General features: G+C 32.0%; 1 protein-coding gene across 4 annotated transcripts in view; it reads left to right on the forward strand.

Moving 5' to 3' along the window:
• LOC137396926 (uncharacterized) overlaps positions 1-17,316 on the forward strand; it is a 40,107-nt gene extending 22,791 nt beyond the window's left edge. Inside the window, exons 3-7 of one of the 4 annotated variants that reach the window (XM_068083215.1) lie at positions 5,474-5,485; positions 5,637-5,709; positions 11,140-11,313; positions 14,533-14,666; positions 17,001-17,316. In XM_068083215.1, coding sequence (XP_067939316.1) covers positions 5,657-5,709; positions 11,140-11,313; positions 14,533-14,666; positions 17,001-17,167 — 528 coding nt within the window. In that variant the 5' untranslated portion in view covers positions 5,474-5,485; positions 5,637-5,656 and the 3' untranslated portion in view covers positions 17,168-17,316. Of the gene's footprint in view, positions 1-5,473; positions 5,608-5,636; positions 5,710-11,139; positions 11,314-14,532; positions 14,667-17,000 lie in introns of those variants that run through there. The other 3 variants (XM_068083216.1, XM_068083218.1, XM_068083217.1) reach the window with 3 other exon arrangements.

A 17,316-nucleotide genomic window follows, 5' to 3' on the forward strand; every position in this document is an offset into this window, starting at 1 on the left:
TATTCATGTTATGCGTCTGTCTGTCTGTCTGTCTGTCTCGAAGGTAAGAATGCCCTAAACACCCAATACCAACACTGCAACGAATTAAAATTATATACCTGTATACCAAATCATTTTTTATTGTAATTGTAGCAAATCAGACTTTATTTAGCCATTACTTGCTAATTATTTCACATTCACATTAAATCAACATTGAGGTTGTTTTATTTTTTGTCTTAATTTATTTGAACTGCACAAAACACTTTTCTCATAATATTAAGTTTAAAAGTTAGAATGATTACGCTTGTTAAATGTTAAATACAAACAAATTTTCTATACAAAGACGTTTTTTTTATTTGAAGTACCCATCTGAATTATAAATTTACCACCTTCTAATCAGTAACAGTATTTATCATATATGAATAAATACTATTAGTATTTATTGAGATATGAAAAAATATAATTATAGTTATAATTTATTGAGATATAAATACAGAATATCATATTTATTAAGATTTAAAAAGTAATAATATTTATTGAGATAAAAATGAATAGTAATAGTATTTAGTGAGAATAAAATTAATGATAATAATAGTATTTATTGAATTATAAATAATAATATTGACTGAAATATCAATAAACAATAGGCCCTAATAGTACTTATTGGCATATAAACAAATTTATTTTTCTGCTTCATAAAAATCAGAGGTTTCATAAATAAGAAGTTGAACAACCAAAGTGAACTTTTGTTGTTCAACTTCACAATTTGTGTCTTAATTGACACCATTTACGGTAAATTATAATATTCTAGAATTCACAAACATATTGGAATGTTATGTAATAGGATACAAGATATTTATTGATTTATCAATAAACCTAATGATGCATCCTGAAGCTAGAAGTATAAATATTTCTGTAAAAGAAAAAAGCCCAACCAACCTGACAGCAATAGGCTTCATATAATGATATACATTATAAACAATTTTATGGTCAATCATTGCTTTAGAGTCTAGTGTTACAGTAGTGGAGCCATGTTTGAAAATTATTCTTTTGGAATTCTAACCCGTAGGCAAAGATAATTCTTGGAAAAACAATAACAGGCTGTCAACCACCTGATGGTTTTTACCAAAACATGTTTGTACACTGGAGAAAGTTCCATTAAAAGCTGGTCAATGTATGACTTTCCTTTTCAACCTCTTTTTGCTGGAAAACTGTTTACAGTTATTGCCAAAAAACTGGACTTTAGTTTGAAGTCTTTATTTGTGTTACTTTGACAAGAAGTCGAACAGCCAAAGTAAATAGCCAAAGGTAATCTCACTGTCTGGATGTTGTGACCGCTGTCAAGGTGTTTTTTCCATGAATCGCAACTACGTATGTCTACAGCAGAGCAATATATAAAACAATAATAATAGTTTTGTGAAAAGTGTGAGAGAATTATTTTATTTTTTGTTACAATTGCGATAAGCTACTTCTCACTGTTGGTTCCTATTGGATAACAGCTTTTGATTACAAAAAGCCACCTCAAGACCAAGTGGTTTTTTTTATAAAGAACATAGCTGCTGTTATAGTTTTTATGCATTTGTTTGGTTAGACTGGTTTAAACTGGTTTCAACTAGTAAACACCAGTTTAACAATCTCTAAATACAGAATCCCTAAAGCCTTCCCATGAGAAAAAGGATCTGCACGGTACCCTTATTGATTTATGACAAATCAATATCTTTAGAATAATCAAATGGTTAATATTTTGATCTGAAAACTGATCTGAATTTTTGTTTCTTTATTATATATTAGTAATTGATTAAAAAAGTTAAATATCTAACTAAGAATGAAATAATAATATAATACAGTGTAACGGCGTTAAAAATTGTTTGACTAAATATAAATCTAATCTGAATATAAATCTAAACTTGTTTCTCATTTGTCATCTGTGTATCCAGTTATAGCAGTAAAGTTATTAGAACAATCTGACCACTTCATGCTAGCATTGAACATAAAACAATTGTTCTGTTGTTTCCAATGAAACTGGCTCAGAAATAAATGGCTACGTCCCTTAAAGGAGTTCAGTTCACTAGGCCAGATTAGTTTGACACAGCGGCAAGGATAGCTACGCACGAGCTGTTGACATACAAGTAATGATTAATAAAACACCTGGTCACACCTGCTGTCAGGTCAGCAATGGTAAAGAACTCTCTGTTGTTTCAGGTGACCTAAGATGGCATGGAAATATTTTTGTATTGTTAATTGTATTGTAATTGCTGTCAAGTCGAGAGTCATCCACAGGGTTTTATGTTTTCATCATTCATTTTTTACTTTTTAAAACCATATAATTGTTATTTGTGCTTTTTATTTTTTAGCAAAATTAAAAATCGGAAACCATTTATAGGAAAAATAGGAAATAATTTATAAGATAGAAATAAATTATACTCAAATGTGGCTAATATTATTACTAATATTATGAATATTCTCTTGTAGGTAGCTAACAATCATAAACTGCTTTTTTGAACTTTTTCACAGAAAAAAGATCTTATGCAATGAAATTCAACAAAATACGTTATTAAAACTGTAGGCCTAATTACAAAAACCTTGAAATTGTAAAATCTATTTTTATATTTCATTGAATAAACTGCAATGAAGATAATGTCTCAAATAATTTGTGTTTTATACAAATTTTATAGTGTGAACATGGAAATGTTTCCAAATATTTTGTAAAAATTTTACCTGATAAGTTTTTTGATTTTATCCATTTTATTATTTTTTATTTTTGATCTGAATAAAATTGTTCAGTTAGTTTAATAAGATGATTTGTAATCCACAATAACTTAATATTTAATTATTTAATCACAATAATTTAATATTTAATTATTTAATCACAATAATTTAATATTTAAATCTGTACCGAAAATAATCAATAATCTGTAAGTAAATGTAATTTATCGCTTCAGTCAATACTGGTGTTGCCCTACCTTACTTGGTGCGTTCCCTTATTGGTTATAAGAGCGTGTGACTTGAAGCAATAATTGTTACCTAAGCAGAGGTTAAACATGAACAGTTTGTTTTAACAGAGATATAATTTCTCCGTTTAAAATGCTTTATCAGCTCCTTAACCGTTTGACCTCATGAATTTTTGACCTTGTTTGAAACTCATGCAGATAAGTGCCAGTAATTAGCCACAAGTATCTTGTAATTTGCAAGTATCTGTGTTCAAATAATAAGTAAATGCCCGGCGTTGTCCGGTAATAAAAAAGCCTTAAGATAGAAATTTTATTTTTAACATATACAACATTTACCATTCTAACTTTTAAACTTCATATCATTGGAAAAGTGTTGTTTGTGTTTTTTAGTGTTTTTTTTTTCAAATGAAGTTCAAATGACTTAAGAGGATAAATAAAACAACTGTAAAAGTTTCCTAATTTTTTCAAACAGCTGTAACTTTCACATTTCCCATCATGAAAGAAGTGTTATTGTTGAAATAAATTAGGAGGAAAAATAAAACTGTAAAGGTGTTTGAATGTAAATGTAAAATCATTAACAAGTAATGGCGAAATATAGTCTGTTTTGCTGCGATTACAATGAAAAATTATTCGGTATACAATTATAAAATTTTAATTTGTTTCAGCGTTGACATCATAAAGCAAAAATATTGTATAGACGTATAGAGTGTTTTAGAAATTCACAGTAGTTATTCATTGCAATCACTGCCTGGTAAAAATCATCATCCTTGGAAAAATAATAACTTATCAACCATAGTAGTAGTTAGTAGTTATAGTTACCTACAATAACTTTAGTGCGTTTTGTGGTAATACTATGCGTATTACTGTGAAGACGTCTTACTTTTGAGACACATATGTAACATAAACGCATAAAGCAAACATAAAGCATAAAATGATGTAGAGACGTATAGAGTGTTTTAGAAATTCACAGTAGTTATTCATTGCAATCACTACCTGGTAAAAATCATCACAATCATCATCATTAAAAATTAGTAACAAAAGAAAATGTTAACCTTAGTAACTAGAGAAATTACCTACCATAAATTTAGTGTATTTATTTATTATATTTATTTAGTGGCTATGATCTGCAATTAAATTATTAAATGTAACATTACAATGTATTACGTGCAGTACATACCGTGGGAAGTTCTTACCCTCAAGACAGATGTGTAACATGAACGCTGAATCTAACTTAAATGAATTTAGCTTACTAAACATACTTGAAGGAAGTTTAGTATGCATTTTAGTAAACTTTAAACTTTTAGCTAAAATTTTATCGCTTATCTGTTTGCGAACCCGTTTTTACTATAACGAATGACGTGAACTGAGACGACGAGCAATGTATATCTCTTTCCGGCGTTGTAGGGGTATTTCGGCAAACAGCATACCAACATTTTTATTATTTTGTCGTAATCAGTACAACAATCGCCAAATTTTAATTTTGGGAGACATTTTTGTTGATATCATACAGTGGAAAATAAATTCACCTTAGTATGGCAAGAACAAAACAGCACTGTGCTACTCAGAGTTAGGTGAAAAATATGTATATTATTAAAATATTTTATAACCAGTAGATGTAATGTATCAATTAATACACCAGTTAGTTAGTGTGTGCAATTGAAAAAAGGACATACGGTATATGATAAAAGCAATAGAATTGTAAGGACTGTGTAGCTCAGTGGTTAGATGTGTGGTTAGAAAATTGTGATACAATCTTGGGTGAGTACAAATCCAGCATGATTCGAGCTTTTCATTCTAAGATTTTAATAGTTATGGCAGAACTCACCGATTCACAGAATCGCCAACGACACACAAATTCTCTATATATATATATATATATATATATATATATATACATATATATATGTATATATAAAAAAATATATATATATATATATATGTATGTATGAGCATATATATATATATATATATGCTCCCTATATATACTATATATAGGGAGCATATATAGTATATGCTCCCTTACTTCGGTTAGGTTGAGCACTCTGTGAGAGGTGCGGCACTACTAGCCTTTGTGCAAAGCTCATCACTTTTGTGATTTGAGCACTCTGGTGCCAGCACATTGACTTTCTTAAAGTCTGCGAGGCAACTTAGTTGTTTCGTGGCAGGAAGTCAACTCTCATTGGTAATGGGATTTGTGTCCCTTGCCTAAGCTCTGAGCTGCGCTGATGAGGCTTCAATAGCCGAAACAGTACTGTCTGTAGCATGAGTATATATATACATTTTCTAATATATATAATATATGCAAATTAGAAAATTAAATAGTTTACTTATCTTTTTCAGCTACTAGCAGTTTTTGCTTGCGCAATCATCAGGCTGTAGACTTCAACTACCAGATAGGAGTTGAAATGCTAATAGAGTTGATGGGAGTTAATTTTCTAATTTATACTCCATCCTATGTTCAGCACTGTGATTTTAGTTGTAAGTATGATAAATTTAAATACATAAATATATATTTGTTGAACTCACAAGTATGATGTTTATAGGTGATGCTGGGAAATGCACACGTCAGCTATGTACTTGGCTCATTTAAAGGACATTCTCTTCCAAAGGTTGAACCAAATTAAAAACTTCCAAGTTTTTGGTAACTGACAGCTATGACACATTATCAAGCACACAGGTATGTAGTGATCACCTGTTAGTAGTCTCAATTCTTGACCTCTCCAGTAATGGTACCTCATGCTATGTACGTATGTCACATCTCCCCACAGACTCTTAGTAGGTAATAATTGATGTTATGATTAGTTCTATGAAAGGCAGCTCCAGATGTTTCCTAGCTGACAAAAGTGTTTTCACTTTGACCTTGTGTCAAGTACACCTTATGTAAACCTTTGTATATGTACCTTATATAAACCTCATGTAATATCTCAGAGTTTTGTCCAACTGGAATTTATAAAAGGGAAAGCTATTGCTAGGTTTGCTGTTGCTAGGTTCCAAGAACTTGTTACCCTAGGACACTTATGTATTCGCGGCATCTAACTTTCGCGTTTTCGTGGTGTCATCCTCTCGCGAAAGTTTCATGTGCGAAACTAAACTATCATAACAAACGAGCGAAAAAGCGAAACTAAATAGCTTTGTTCATTGATACTGTAGAATGGAATTTTATAACGACATTTATTTTAACGTTTTTAACGACCACTATAGCATCGTTAAAATATAAACCAACAAAATAATTTGACTATCAAAATTTATTACGTTATTATTTTGCAATTAATTATGATTATTTTCCCATTAAGAATGATTTATAATGATAGGAATTTGATGTCAATGCACACGAATTAGTAGATTATCGTTTGCTGGGGACATCAATCAATGCAGTGAGCACCGTGTGTTGAAAGAAAATAAGACACATGCAATGACACTCGCAGTACTACACAAGCAACATGGCTCTGGATTCACCACTGGCACCTCTTCAATAACTTGTAATTTTTTGAGATTTGTTCTGTTTTAAGTGATGTGACTGACGAGACGTTTTTAAATTAAAATATGCAAAACATGACCGCAGTTAAAATGCTCAGAAAAAGACATCTTTTTCTTTTGAGCGTTTTAACAAAGATCAATTTTGCGGATTTTATTTTAAGTTCATTCGGAGGCTTTTACGTTTTCGATGGGACATGGCCAAGCGGGTGTTTGATAAAACTTAATCTTCTGCAAACCTTTATAAAAGTCATTAACAAAAATATTTTGCCTCTGATGATGATAATAATGATGCCTAAGAACTACTAGAAGTTGAGGTTTGTCTCTATGACTTGGAATGAAGTGATATTCCACAGCGATAAAAACCGCGTCCATGGCCGTTGGGCAAATAACTTTTCGAATAAATGATGTTGAGGTCGAGTTATCTGAAGGAATTTATCATTGCGTTGGAATTGACCAAACAAATCCGTTTGAGTTGACCTTGTGTTTGAGATGAAATGTTACATTTTATCCGAGGGCGAGTTATCCAAGTTGGACTGCACTTACCGTAAAAAATTCCCAAAAAGTTGGGGCGGCTCAGCCGGCCAGCTAGCTGCCCCAGTGAAAACGGGCCTGTTGATAGTTCAAGAAACAAATGGCAGCAAGCGATCAAATTGCATTATCGACCTTGCCCACACCATTCTACCTGCGGTTCACAATTACAACCTAGTCGCAAATTGAAATTTTTTTTTATCGGTGAACTGAACCTGAGGAATCTAATTATGTTTGTTCCACTGCATTTATTTTCACATCACTATATTTTCGCACTCATCAGAGCTGCGAAATTAAGTTGCTCCGAAATTTTAGTCTGCGAGCTACTCACGAAACTAAATACTAGCGAAATATAAGTGTCTTAGGGTAGGCTGTAATTTTGAGCAGTATTTTACCGTTCAATCAAATATTTGGGTCATGATCACAGAAACCATAGTTAAGTCGGGATTGTAAGATTTGGAGTTATCTACATTAGCAGAAGGAAAAGATTCTCACAGTTATTTTGCAAATAAAATTGATTTTTGCTTAATTACAGCAGATTTTATGGTCAATAAACTGGACGGCGCGTTTACCATTAGTGCGAAAACATAGTTCCAAGAAAACTGGTGTTATAGTTTGAGAAACGAAAACCAATGCACAATTTTGTTTACATTTCAAAACGTCATAGCAACCAATATCAAGAAGTTGTGATATTGATCTAGATTTCTGTGTTTATATCAAAAAAAAATATGCTGAATTTAAAAATCTTAACAGATTTTAGTTGGTTGTCGTTGAAATAGCTGTATATTTATAAGAAAATGTATTACTTAATTTCGCAGGTGATAAAAACGGCTTGGCAGTAACACGATATCGGGCACAGCCAAATCCTCAACAAATTCTTTAAAAAAAATAACAACAGTAACATATTGCACACCATCAATCACTATATACTTTGATCTTGGAAATTTGAATAATTATTCTTATAATTAAATCTGATAATAATCTTATAAAATCGAATAATTATTCTTATAATTAGATATTGTAATAATATTTTAAGAATCTTTAGGAAAATATCATCGTAATTCCCTTTACTTTTACTGTTTTTGACATCAGTTGGAATACCTGAGTACTCATTATAATTGTCCAAAATGTCAGAGTTATCTTTAAAATCGGCAAAAAAGAAACGATTATATTTACTGGACGCCATTTTTCAGTACTTCCTGTTTAGCATAGCAACGGTTTTCGGTTTTAAGAGTTTTTTTTTTCAAGGGTCAAAGACTTCTATTGGCTATACTGACTTCAGATCCAGAAAGATCTCTCTTTGATTGGTCCAGATGCACATGTTACAAAAATCGTTTACCAATATTATAAATTCAGTTGGTGCAACTTCAAAGTCGGATAACTTAACTTCGTGATTTGCGATTTAACCATGGTTTCTGTGACCGCGACACACTTGGTTCATTTAATACATCAGTCTGAACTGGCTTAGTTGTTCATCTTGTATCAAATCATACGGAGTGTGTTTGAAAAATTTTATTTTTCACCATAGGACGTGAGGAGCTTGACTTGTCTTTTGTATTTGTGGCCTAATGATCGCAATTTCCTAAATGTTTCTTTGAAAATATTTCAGTTAAATACTGTTCCTCTTGTGTGAATGCAGTTCTTTACTTCTCTATTGTGAATGTTTTTTTAAGCTAAATGAACAGATAATTTTTAATTTTAATTTCTTCTTTAATAACTTTTGGGATGTTTTGGTTGATGTAGCTTATATTATTAATTGGAGTCATTTCTCCTCGATTATGCTAAACGCTCTCTTCATATTGTTAGCATTTTAAACTTATACCTGAACAATAGTATAACTATTGCATTGTCAAAGGTCTACATTGCTAATCGTTCAATACATTGATAGAATGAGAAAAATGGAACAGCTAAGAATAAAACTGAATAACCGTAAAACCTCTAATTGAACGCTACCTCTAATAGAACGCCACCGTAGGAGAAGGGTTGAAAAATACAGTGCCATACTTTAATCTAGGCAAATGACTTGCATACTCAACTTCTCTACATTCTAATCAGATTTTCTTTTCATCTCTCCACCGAAGTCGTCAATTTTTTCTTAGTAACTTTATCTTATGGGTTCCTTTAACATTAAATTGAGCAGTAACTTTATTTGAACGCCATCTCTATTTGACTGCCACTGTCAGATCAGTGTTGAAAATAGTGCCACCCTTTAATTGAATGTCACACTATTAAAGTGCTATTCTGACTTCTTTAACCTTTACGAACTCATTTGTAATTAGCAGAAATGTGTCCACAAAATAGTACTAATAATGACCCAGTTACATCGATAACAATTAAACTCTTTGGTTATTGCTGTAGTGCTACCATGGCTTTATTGACAGTGAACCTGAGAGAACGTATTGTCACAATAATCATAACTACACTCTGATTCGAAGTCAATGTTATCTAAATTAAATCAATTTGTCTTCAGATTTGTCCATAATATAGTTTGCAATCTGACCTGAACACTTGAAAGCATTTTGATGAACGATGAGAATACTCATCGGGAACACCATACGATGAACTAGCAGCCGTTGATGTTGGTGTATCGAAGTCTGTTTTCCAACTTCAAAGTTTAGTTTTTCTTTAGAACTTCAAAACCTCCAAACTTTTCTTTTGTGTTTCAAGTTCTAAGAAGTGGGAGGAGTTGTGAGAAAAATATAATTCCTACAAAATCATACAAAGAAAGAGTAGAAAAAGTTATCAGGTATATTTGGACCAATTATTTCAAAAAATATTTGCCGGTATCAAGCAGTTATTATGAGGAAAGTGAAAGTAATGCAGGTAAAACAAAAATATGAATATGGAAAGGCTATATAAAAGTCATTATAATTATAATCACCTCTACTTGTAATCGTCTCAACATACAATCAGACCTTTACTTATGATCACCTTAACATACAGTCAAACCTCTACTTATGACCACCTCAACATACAGTCAAACCTCTACTTATGATAACCTCAACATACAGTCAAACATCTACTTATGATCACTTCAAGATACAATCAAACCTCTACTTATGATCCCCTCAACATACAGTCAAACCTCTACTTATAATCATCTCAACATACAGTCAAACCTCTACTTATGATCACCTCAACATACAGTCAAACCTCTACTTATGATCATCTCAGCATACACTCAAACCTCTGCTTATGATCACCTCAACACACAATCAAACCTCTACTTATGATCACCTCAACATACAGTCAAACCTCTACTTATGATCACCTCAACATACAGTCAAACCTTTACTTATGATCACCTCATCATACAGTCAAACCTCTACTTATGGTCACTTCAACATACAGTCAAACCTCTACTTGTGATCACCTCATCATACAGTCAAACCTCTACTTATGATCACCTCAACATACAGTCAAACTTCTACTTATAATCACCTCAACATACAGTCAACCCTTTACTTATGATCACCTCAACACACAGTCAAACCTCTACTTATGATCACCTCATCATACAGTCAAACCTCTACTTATAATCACCTTAACATACAGTCAAACCTCTACTTATGATCACCTCAACATACAGTCAAACCTCTACTTATGATCACCTCATCATACAGTCAAACCTCTACTTATAATCACCTTAACATGCAGTCAAACCTCTACTTATGATCACCTCAACATACAGTCAAACATCTACTTATGATCACCTCAACATACAGTCAAACCTCTACTTGTGATCACCTCAACATACAGTCAAACCTCTACTTATGATCACCTCAACATACAGTCAAACCTCTACTTATGATCATCTCAGCATACACTCAAACCTCTGCTTATGATCACCTCAACACACAATCAAACCTCTACTTATGATCACCTCAACATACAGTAAAACTTTTACTTATGAACACCTCAACATACAGTCAAACCTTTACTTATGGTCACCTTAACATACAGTCAAACCTCTACTTATGATCACCTCAACATACAGTCGAACCTCTACTTATGATTGCCTCAACATACATTCAAACCTCTACGTAAGATCACCTCATCATACAGTCAAACCTCTGCTTATGATTGCCTCAATGTGCAGCTGCATGTGCATGGTAGCTTGCTTGCTCACGATAGACCAAAATTCCTTTAAAATAGAAAGTGTACCGCTTTACAGTAGCCAATCTATAGTTGTTTATCTTGGCAGCAACAGCATGAGAGAATGTATAAAAGCGCAGCTTTTAGCTGTCTCTATCAAAAGAGCCAGAATCATGCAGCCATTCTTGTTATTATTGATTGCTGCCAGCATCAGCATACCACTTGTCTACTGTCGACCTGAAGATTCAGCTAGTCAGCAAGATTCCTCCAAAACATCTGACAGGTAAAGTCAATTTCTTTACAAAGATATTAAAAATGAAAGACAATAAATGTTATAGTTTACTTTTATGGTTTATTTAGCTGAGTATCTATTATATATTATATGTCATAAATACATATTATATGTCATAGTTACATATTATATGTCATAGTTACATATTATATGTCATAGTTACATATTATATGGCATAATTACATATTATCTGTCATAGTTACATATTATATGTCATAGTTACATATTATATGTCATAGTTACATATTATATGTCATGGTTACATGCTATATGTTATAGTTACATATTATATGTCTTAGTTACATATTATATGTAATAGTTACATATCATATGTCATAGATACATATTATATGTCATAGTTACATATTATATGTCATTGTTGCATATTATATGTCATATTTACACATCATTTATCATACTAACATCATAGTAACAGAGTTTGAAATTGAAAAAAACATTGTATACATATTATGAAACATTATCGGCAATATTCAGTGAAGTGGCTGGCACTAGGCCGATAGCTGAATTCGTACATGGTTGGCAGTGAAAGGGTTAAATGAATAGGGAACGCAATAAAAATCGTTATGACCAAATACAAATCAGTACAACAGTCGCCAAATATTTATTTCGAGAGAAATTTTTGTTGAAATGGTTTAGCGGAAAGCACTGTGTTTTATAGGGGCATATTGACCTGTGGACGCAATGCATCGATAAATACATCATCTAGCATAAATTTATATCATTTATCTGTTTGCAAAACCGATTTTACCATAACGAATACCGGTGAACTGGCCATGGGGAGCATCTTTTACTAACGTATATTATAAAACACAAATCACCAAATTGTAGATTCGATATAAATAATTGTTAATATCTCAGGGCGAAACAATTTTTCCCTAACGAAGAAAGGCGAAAAAGCATCCTTCTGCATATACTGAGGTCCCAAAATATTGTTAATCAGGGGTATCGTAATGTGTAGGCGCAATGCTAAAATAATTCTACTTTGCATACGGTATACGATATATGATAACAACTGAGATCATTATGCCTTGCATGGCTCATTGGTAAAGTGTTTGGATTCAAATCTTGCGGTACCAATGTCCGCGAGTTCAAATCCATCAGTTCGTGGACTTTAAATTCCAAGATTGTAATAACTATAGTTGGACATATAAAATGATTAAAAATTTTAAAATCGATTGTATCGATGTATATTGATTCAAAGAAATTGTATCAAGCCGTATAAATCCCTAAGAAGTCACTATAAATAAACTAACTACCATTTCTTTGATGTATCATTTACTTACAGTGATTTTTTAGCACTCATCTTACGTTCCACAATCATTAAATGCGAAAAAGATCTGCTTTTTTATATAGATTACCTTTTGCATTTGTTAAGTGTTTTCAAGTTATAATCATTACCTTTTTAATTTGTAATTTTTAAATGTGCTTTCTCAATTGTGTGACTATAACAGCACAAATTCAAACTTCAATTTTCAGTTTTTCCAAAAGGCATTTGCTAGAAATTGCAAAACTAAAAGCTGTCCACATCGAAACTCTCGAGTAAGATTTGCCACAGCATTTTCTCTCCATTCAGTCAGACAAAGTACCTTTGTGCGCTTAACTGGTATGTTTAATTTCAATATCTTGTTTTTACGTTTAAATCTGTATTGAAAAGAAACAGTATCTGTCATATTCAAAGTTTTGATAACTTTTGCTGTAGCAGCAACTTTTTGTATACACACTCGTCCTAATAATACTTTTTATTATTAATCTATATATATTTATTTATATTATTTACCATATATATTTATCAAAGTTTGTCGTCTGTCTGTCTATGTCTGTTGGGCTATCTGTCTCCTGGCTATAGCTATTAAAGTCTTGGAATTAAAATCTCGCAACCTGGATTTGAACTCACAGTTATTGCGAAAACAGGTTTGCAATCCAATTGTCTAACCTCTACGGAAGCTTTTACTGTATACTTTGTACACTTTTTCATCGATTTTATACGCTAATTGATGTAAGAGTACAAACTCTATTAACTCTATGAAACACGATGCTTTTTCAACTTTTTCTGAACTTTTATTTCCGGTTTTTTTTGTAAGGTTTACTCACAGGTTTCGATACATGCATCTACATGTAGGTACCTGTATCTACATGTAGATACATGTAGGTACATAGGTACAAGCATTTAGCTTTTACAGATTTGCTGAAACCGGAAATATGAGCAGAGCATTTAAAATTTAAATGGCCCATTTGAGAGTTACAAATTAAAAAATAGAATGTAATGGTAAAAATATTAGCTTTTAAAGAATTTCAAAAATAAATAACACATGCGAAAGATAATGTTAATTAATAATAAAAAGTGTACATTTCACATGTGCAATCTAAAAAGGATATACAGTAAAAGGTGAGAGCGACGGAAACGATAAGAAAGGTGGTTGCGTGCACTTGTTAGTATAGACGCGCTACTTGAATGTCGTGGTTTCAAATCTAGTATGAAGGTGATTTTTCGTTGCTATAACTTTATCACAATAAATAGATAGACAAAGAGCAGACAACAGACAAACACTGACTTATATAAGTTTATAAAAATATAAATTAGCTTCAAGATTTATGCCGTCATAATAATTATCGGTGAATTGCTGCCAAATATAATTTTACTGGATCAGAGTCTATTTTCAACTGTTTTCCATCATAGCTAGATCTTTTATTTTTTAAATCAGACATTCAAAACATTTTAAATATCAATAAAGCTTATTTATTACGACTCGAAATCTTTTCAAATTTAAAATTTTTTGATAAAAAAAATTGTTTTTTATCAAACCTGTTTAATTAGTACAAAGTGGTCGTTGGAAAATTTTTCATTTCTGCTGGCACTAAAAATTTGATGTTAGTCTATTCCTGGAATTTGTACCTGCACTAGAAATATGACATTAGCCAATTTGAAAACTTTGATTTGCGCTAGAAATATGGTATGCAACCTTGCGATTTTTTTATACATGTTCATAAAACGCATTATATAGCTGGTCAAACTCACGAAGTCATCGACACAAGCATGTCAGTGTATCAGACAGAAGGAGACAATTCTATATTAATTTTTGTCATACCTAAATACAGCTATTAAAAAGCAATGTCTCCTTTAAATCAATGATTGTGCAGTGCAATGAGGGTAACTTTTTTACACCAGATCATAACTTGTTTTATTTTCAGTAGAAAACCAAGATTTTGTGATCAGGGAGAGAAGGGGTGCTGTCTCCATGAGTTCTCCAGAGCAGCCCGTGATCTTTCCATCAACATTATTCAGCCAGCACGCATTCAGATGAACTATTGTGATGGTCATTGTGGTGAGTTTCCTTTCTAACCTTCAAGATATATTAAATTTAGATTACAGACTTTCAACAATAACTTGGGAGATTGCAAGATTTTGAAATGTTCATTTAATTTGTCTCATACTAATATTTATGGAAAAAAAAAAAATTTTACAAAGTTTTCAGCAATATTAGAAAATGCATTTTGACATGTGAATCGTGAAATTTCAGATAACTACTATATTTTGGAACAATGTTTTATTTCAAAAGAAATTCATTTCATTTGTAGTATTACATTTTATAATACATTTTCACGAATTTATCATAAAACTGATTGATTGTCATGTCGCTCTATTTTTCAACCTTTTATAGGTCAATTGGAGGCAGCATTCAAATACAGGCTGGCCGTGTATTTTTCAATTGGCTCGTCAGAACTTTTGGAAGATTAATTTAGCCTTATTGCGGGCAAAGCGAATGTTGCCTATATTTTGCTCTCTTTTTTGGCCGGTGGAGCAATATTACACCTTTCGGATGCAACAAATCTGCTAACTTACCTCCAACTTGTCAAAGATTTCCTAATAATTAATATGCATCGAGGAACTGAAAAATATCTCTACCAGTTGATATCTATTGCTTGCAATTGATCTGCAATAATATTACAGGCTGTGACTTTCTTTGCTATTTAATGCCCTTTTCAATTTTTATTACATTCTAAATTTTGAGATATTTTTTATATCTATATTTAACAATGTTGAATAAACGCTCATTGCACTCATTGATATGTTTGCTACAGTTTGCAGCCAAAACTAGCTTTTTATGTGCAGTAGAAGTAGAGTTATGAGCATCGATCCATTCTAAGCAAGGATGCTATTAAATAACATGCTATAAATATGCATACTTATAATTTATATAATGATAATCCATCAAATGATAGAAATATATATTCATCAAAAAGTGGCATAAATGAACCATATTTAAATTACATGCAGAAATTAAATTTAACGTTTTTAAAACAAAAATATTTCCATCGTTTGCTTAGATAGTTGCGTTCTGATTGTTGCTTTTGATGGAGCGAACAGCTTCTAGTTGTCCAATATCTTCCACATTATCCTCTGGCCTCACCTCTCCCTGTGCATTGCTGAACTAGTCGATATTAGCGTCCAAACAACTTTTAATCGAGCAAAACCTTTATGCGTTGCATTTAGCCCAAACGCAATGCGTAAATGTTTACTCGCTAAACGTAAGCCTTGGCCCAAAACTTGCAAACCATTTTTAAATGCATGTTCTTCGAAGTATTAGGACCGCTGTAAACAAGCAACTACTATTAGCCTGAGACAGTTATTGATTATTTCTATGGTGTTGCTTTCAAAGTTTTAACAACAAAAAAAGTGAAAAGCTTAGGAGTTGGACAACAAAATAATTTATTGTTATTAATAGTAAAAAATTATTGTTATTAATGTAAACAATTCATTATTAACTCAATTTTGTGGACACTTTTCTACTGGTCACTTGATATTATGGGTTCATACAGATCAAAGATAGTCAAAGTGGCGTTCAGATGGAGGTGGCGTTCAAATAGAGGGTGGTATCTATTTTTCAACCCTTCTCTTCAATTGGAGGTTTTATGGTAAATTTTATTACATGACAACTTACAAGGGTTTTTACAAGGGCTTTTTGTGCAGTTAAAAAAAAATAAATCAGAAAAATAAAACAACTCTAAAAATTTTTGTAACTAAAATTTTAGTGCTATAATCACACAGACAAACCACAGATGTACAGACAAACTTTGAGGTTTATATACATAGATTTAACTCAGTCAATATTATACATGACTAGGTAAATGCCCGGCGTTGCCAGGGTAATTAAAAAGTCTTTAGACAGAAAAATTGTTTTTATTTAACACATACAACTTTTTCCGTTCTAACTTTTAAACTTCTTATCATGGGAAAAGTGTTTTTGCGCAGTTCAAATTTAGATAAATGTAAAACAATTGTATAAGTTTTCAAACTTTTTCAAACTGTAACTTTTAAATTTTCATATATAGTTTCAATCAATACGTCATTAAGCGTGTGAAATTGGAAAAGGGTGGATACAGTATACAGTAAGAGCCATGCATTGTAAGTCTTTGCAGACTCATGGTAAGACGATTACCATTAATTAACAATTAAGGATTGCAAACCTCTGGTTGCCATCACCGTGAGTTCAAATCCAGCACAACATGAGATTTTAATTCCAAGATTTTAATAGCTTTAGCTGGACATACCGAACTACAGACAAACTTCGAGATTTATATATATATATATAAATATATTATATATACATGTATATATATATATATACATGTACGTATATAGATTACTTTATTGGTAGATCACACCCTATCAAGCTACGAACAAGCCCTTATGGGCCTGGTACCTGTCAGCTCGTGCTGCCGCGCCACAGAATCTATTGATGTCCAGCTGCTGTACGCTGTCAACGATACTGTAATGACACATTGGCTTCCTAAAAGAACTGTCACACGTTGTGGATGTTCCTAGTTTATAGCCTCTGTAATCGACTCTCATTCTTGATCTATGACATTTGTCTAAGGAATGGACTTGTCCGCTGCTACATTTTTCATTGTGCTGCTACTTTTGTGTATAGAATGTACTTGACAGCTTCTAAATTTTTCATGTTAGTCGAAAGA

This window comes from Watersipora subatra, chromosome 5 (assembly GCF_963576615.1).
Source record: "Watersipora subatra chromosome 5, tzWatSuba1.1, whole genome shotgun sequence".
NCBI lineage: Eukaryota > Metazoa > Bryozoa > Gymnolaemata > Cheilostomatida > Watersiporidae > Watersipora > Watersipora subatra.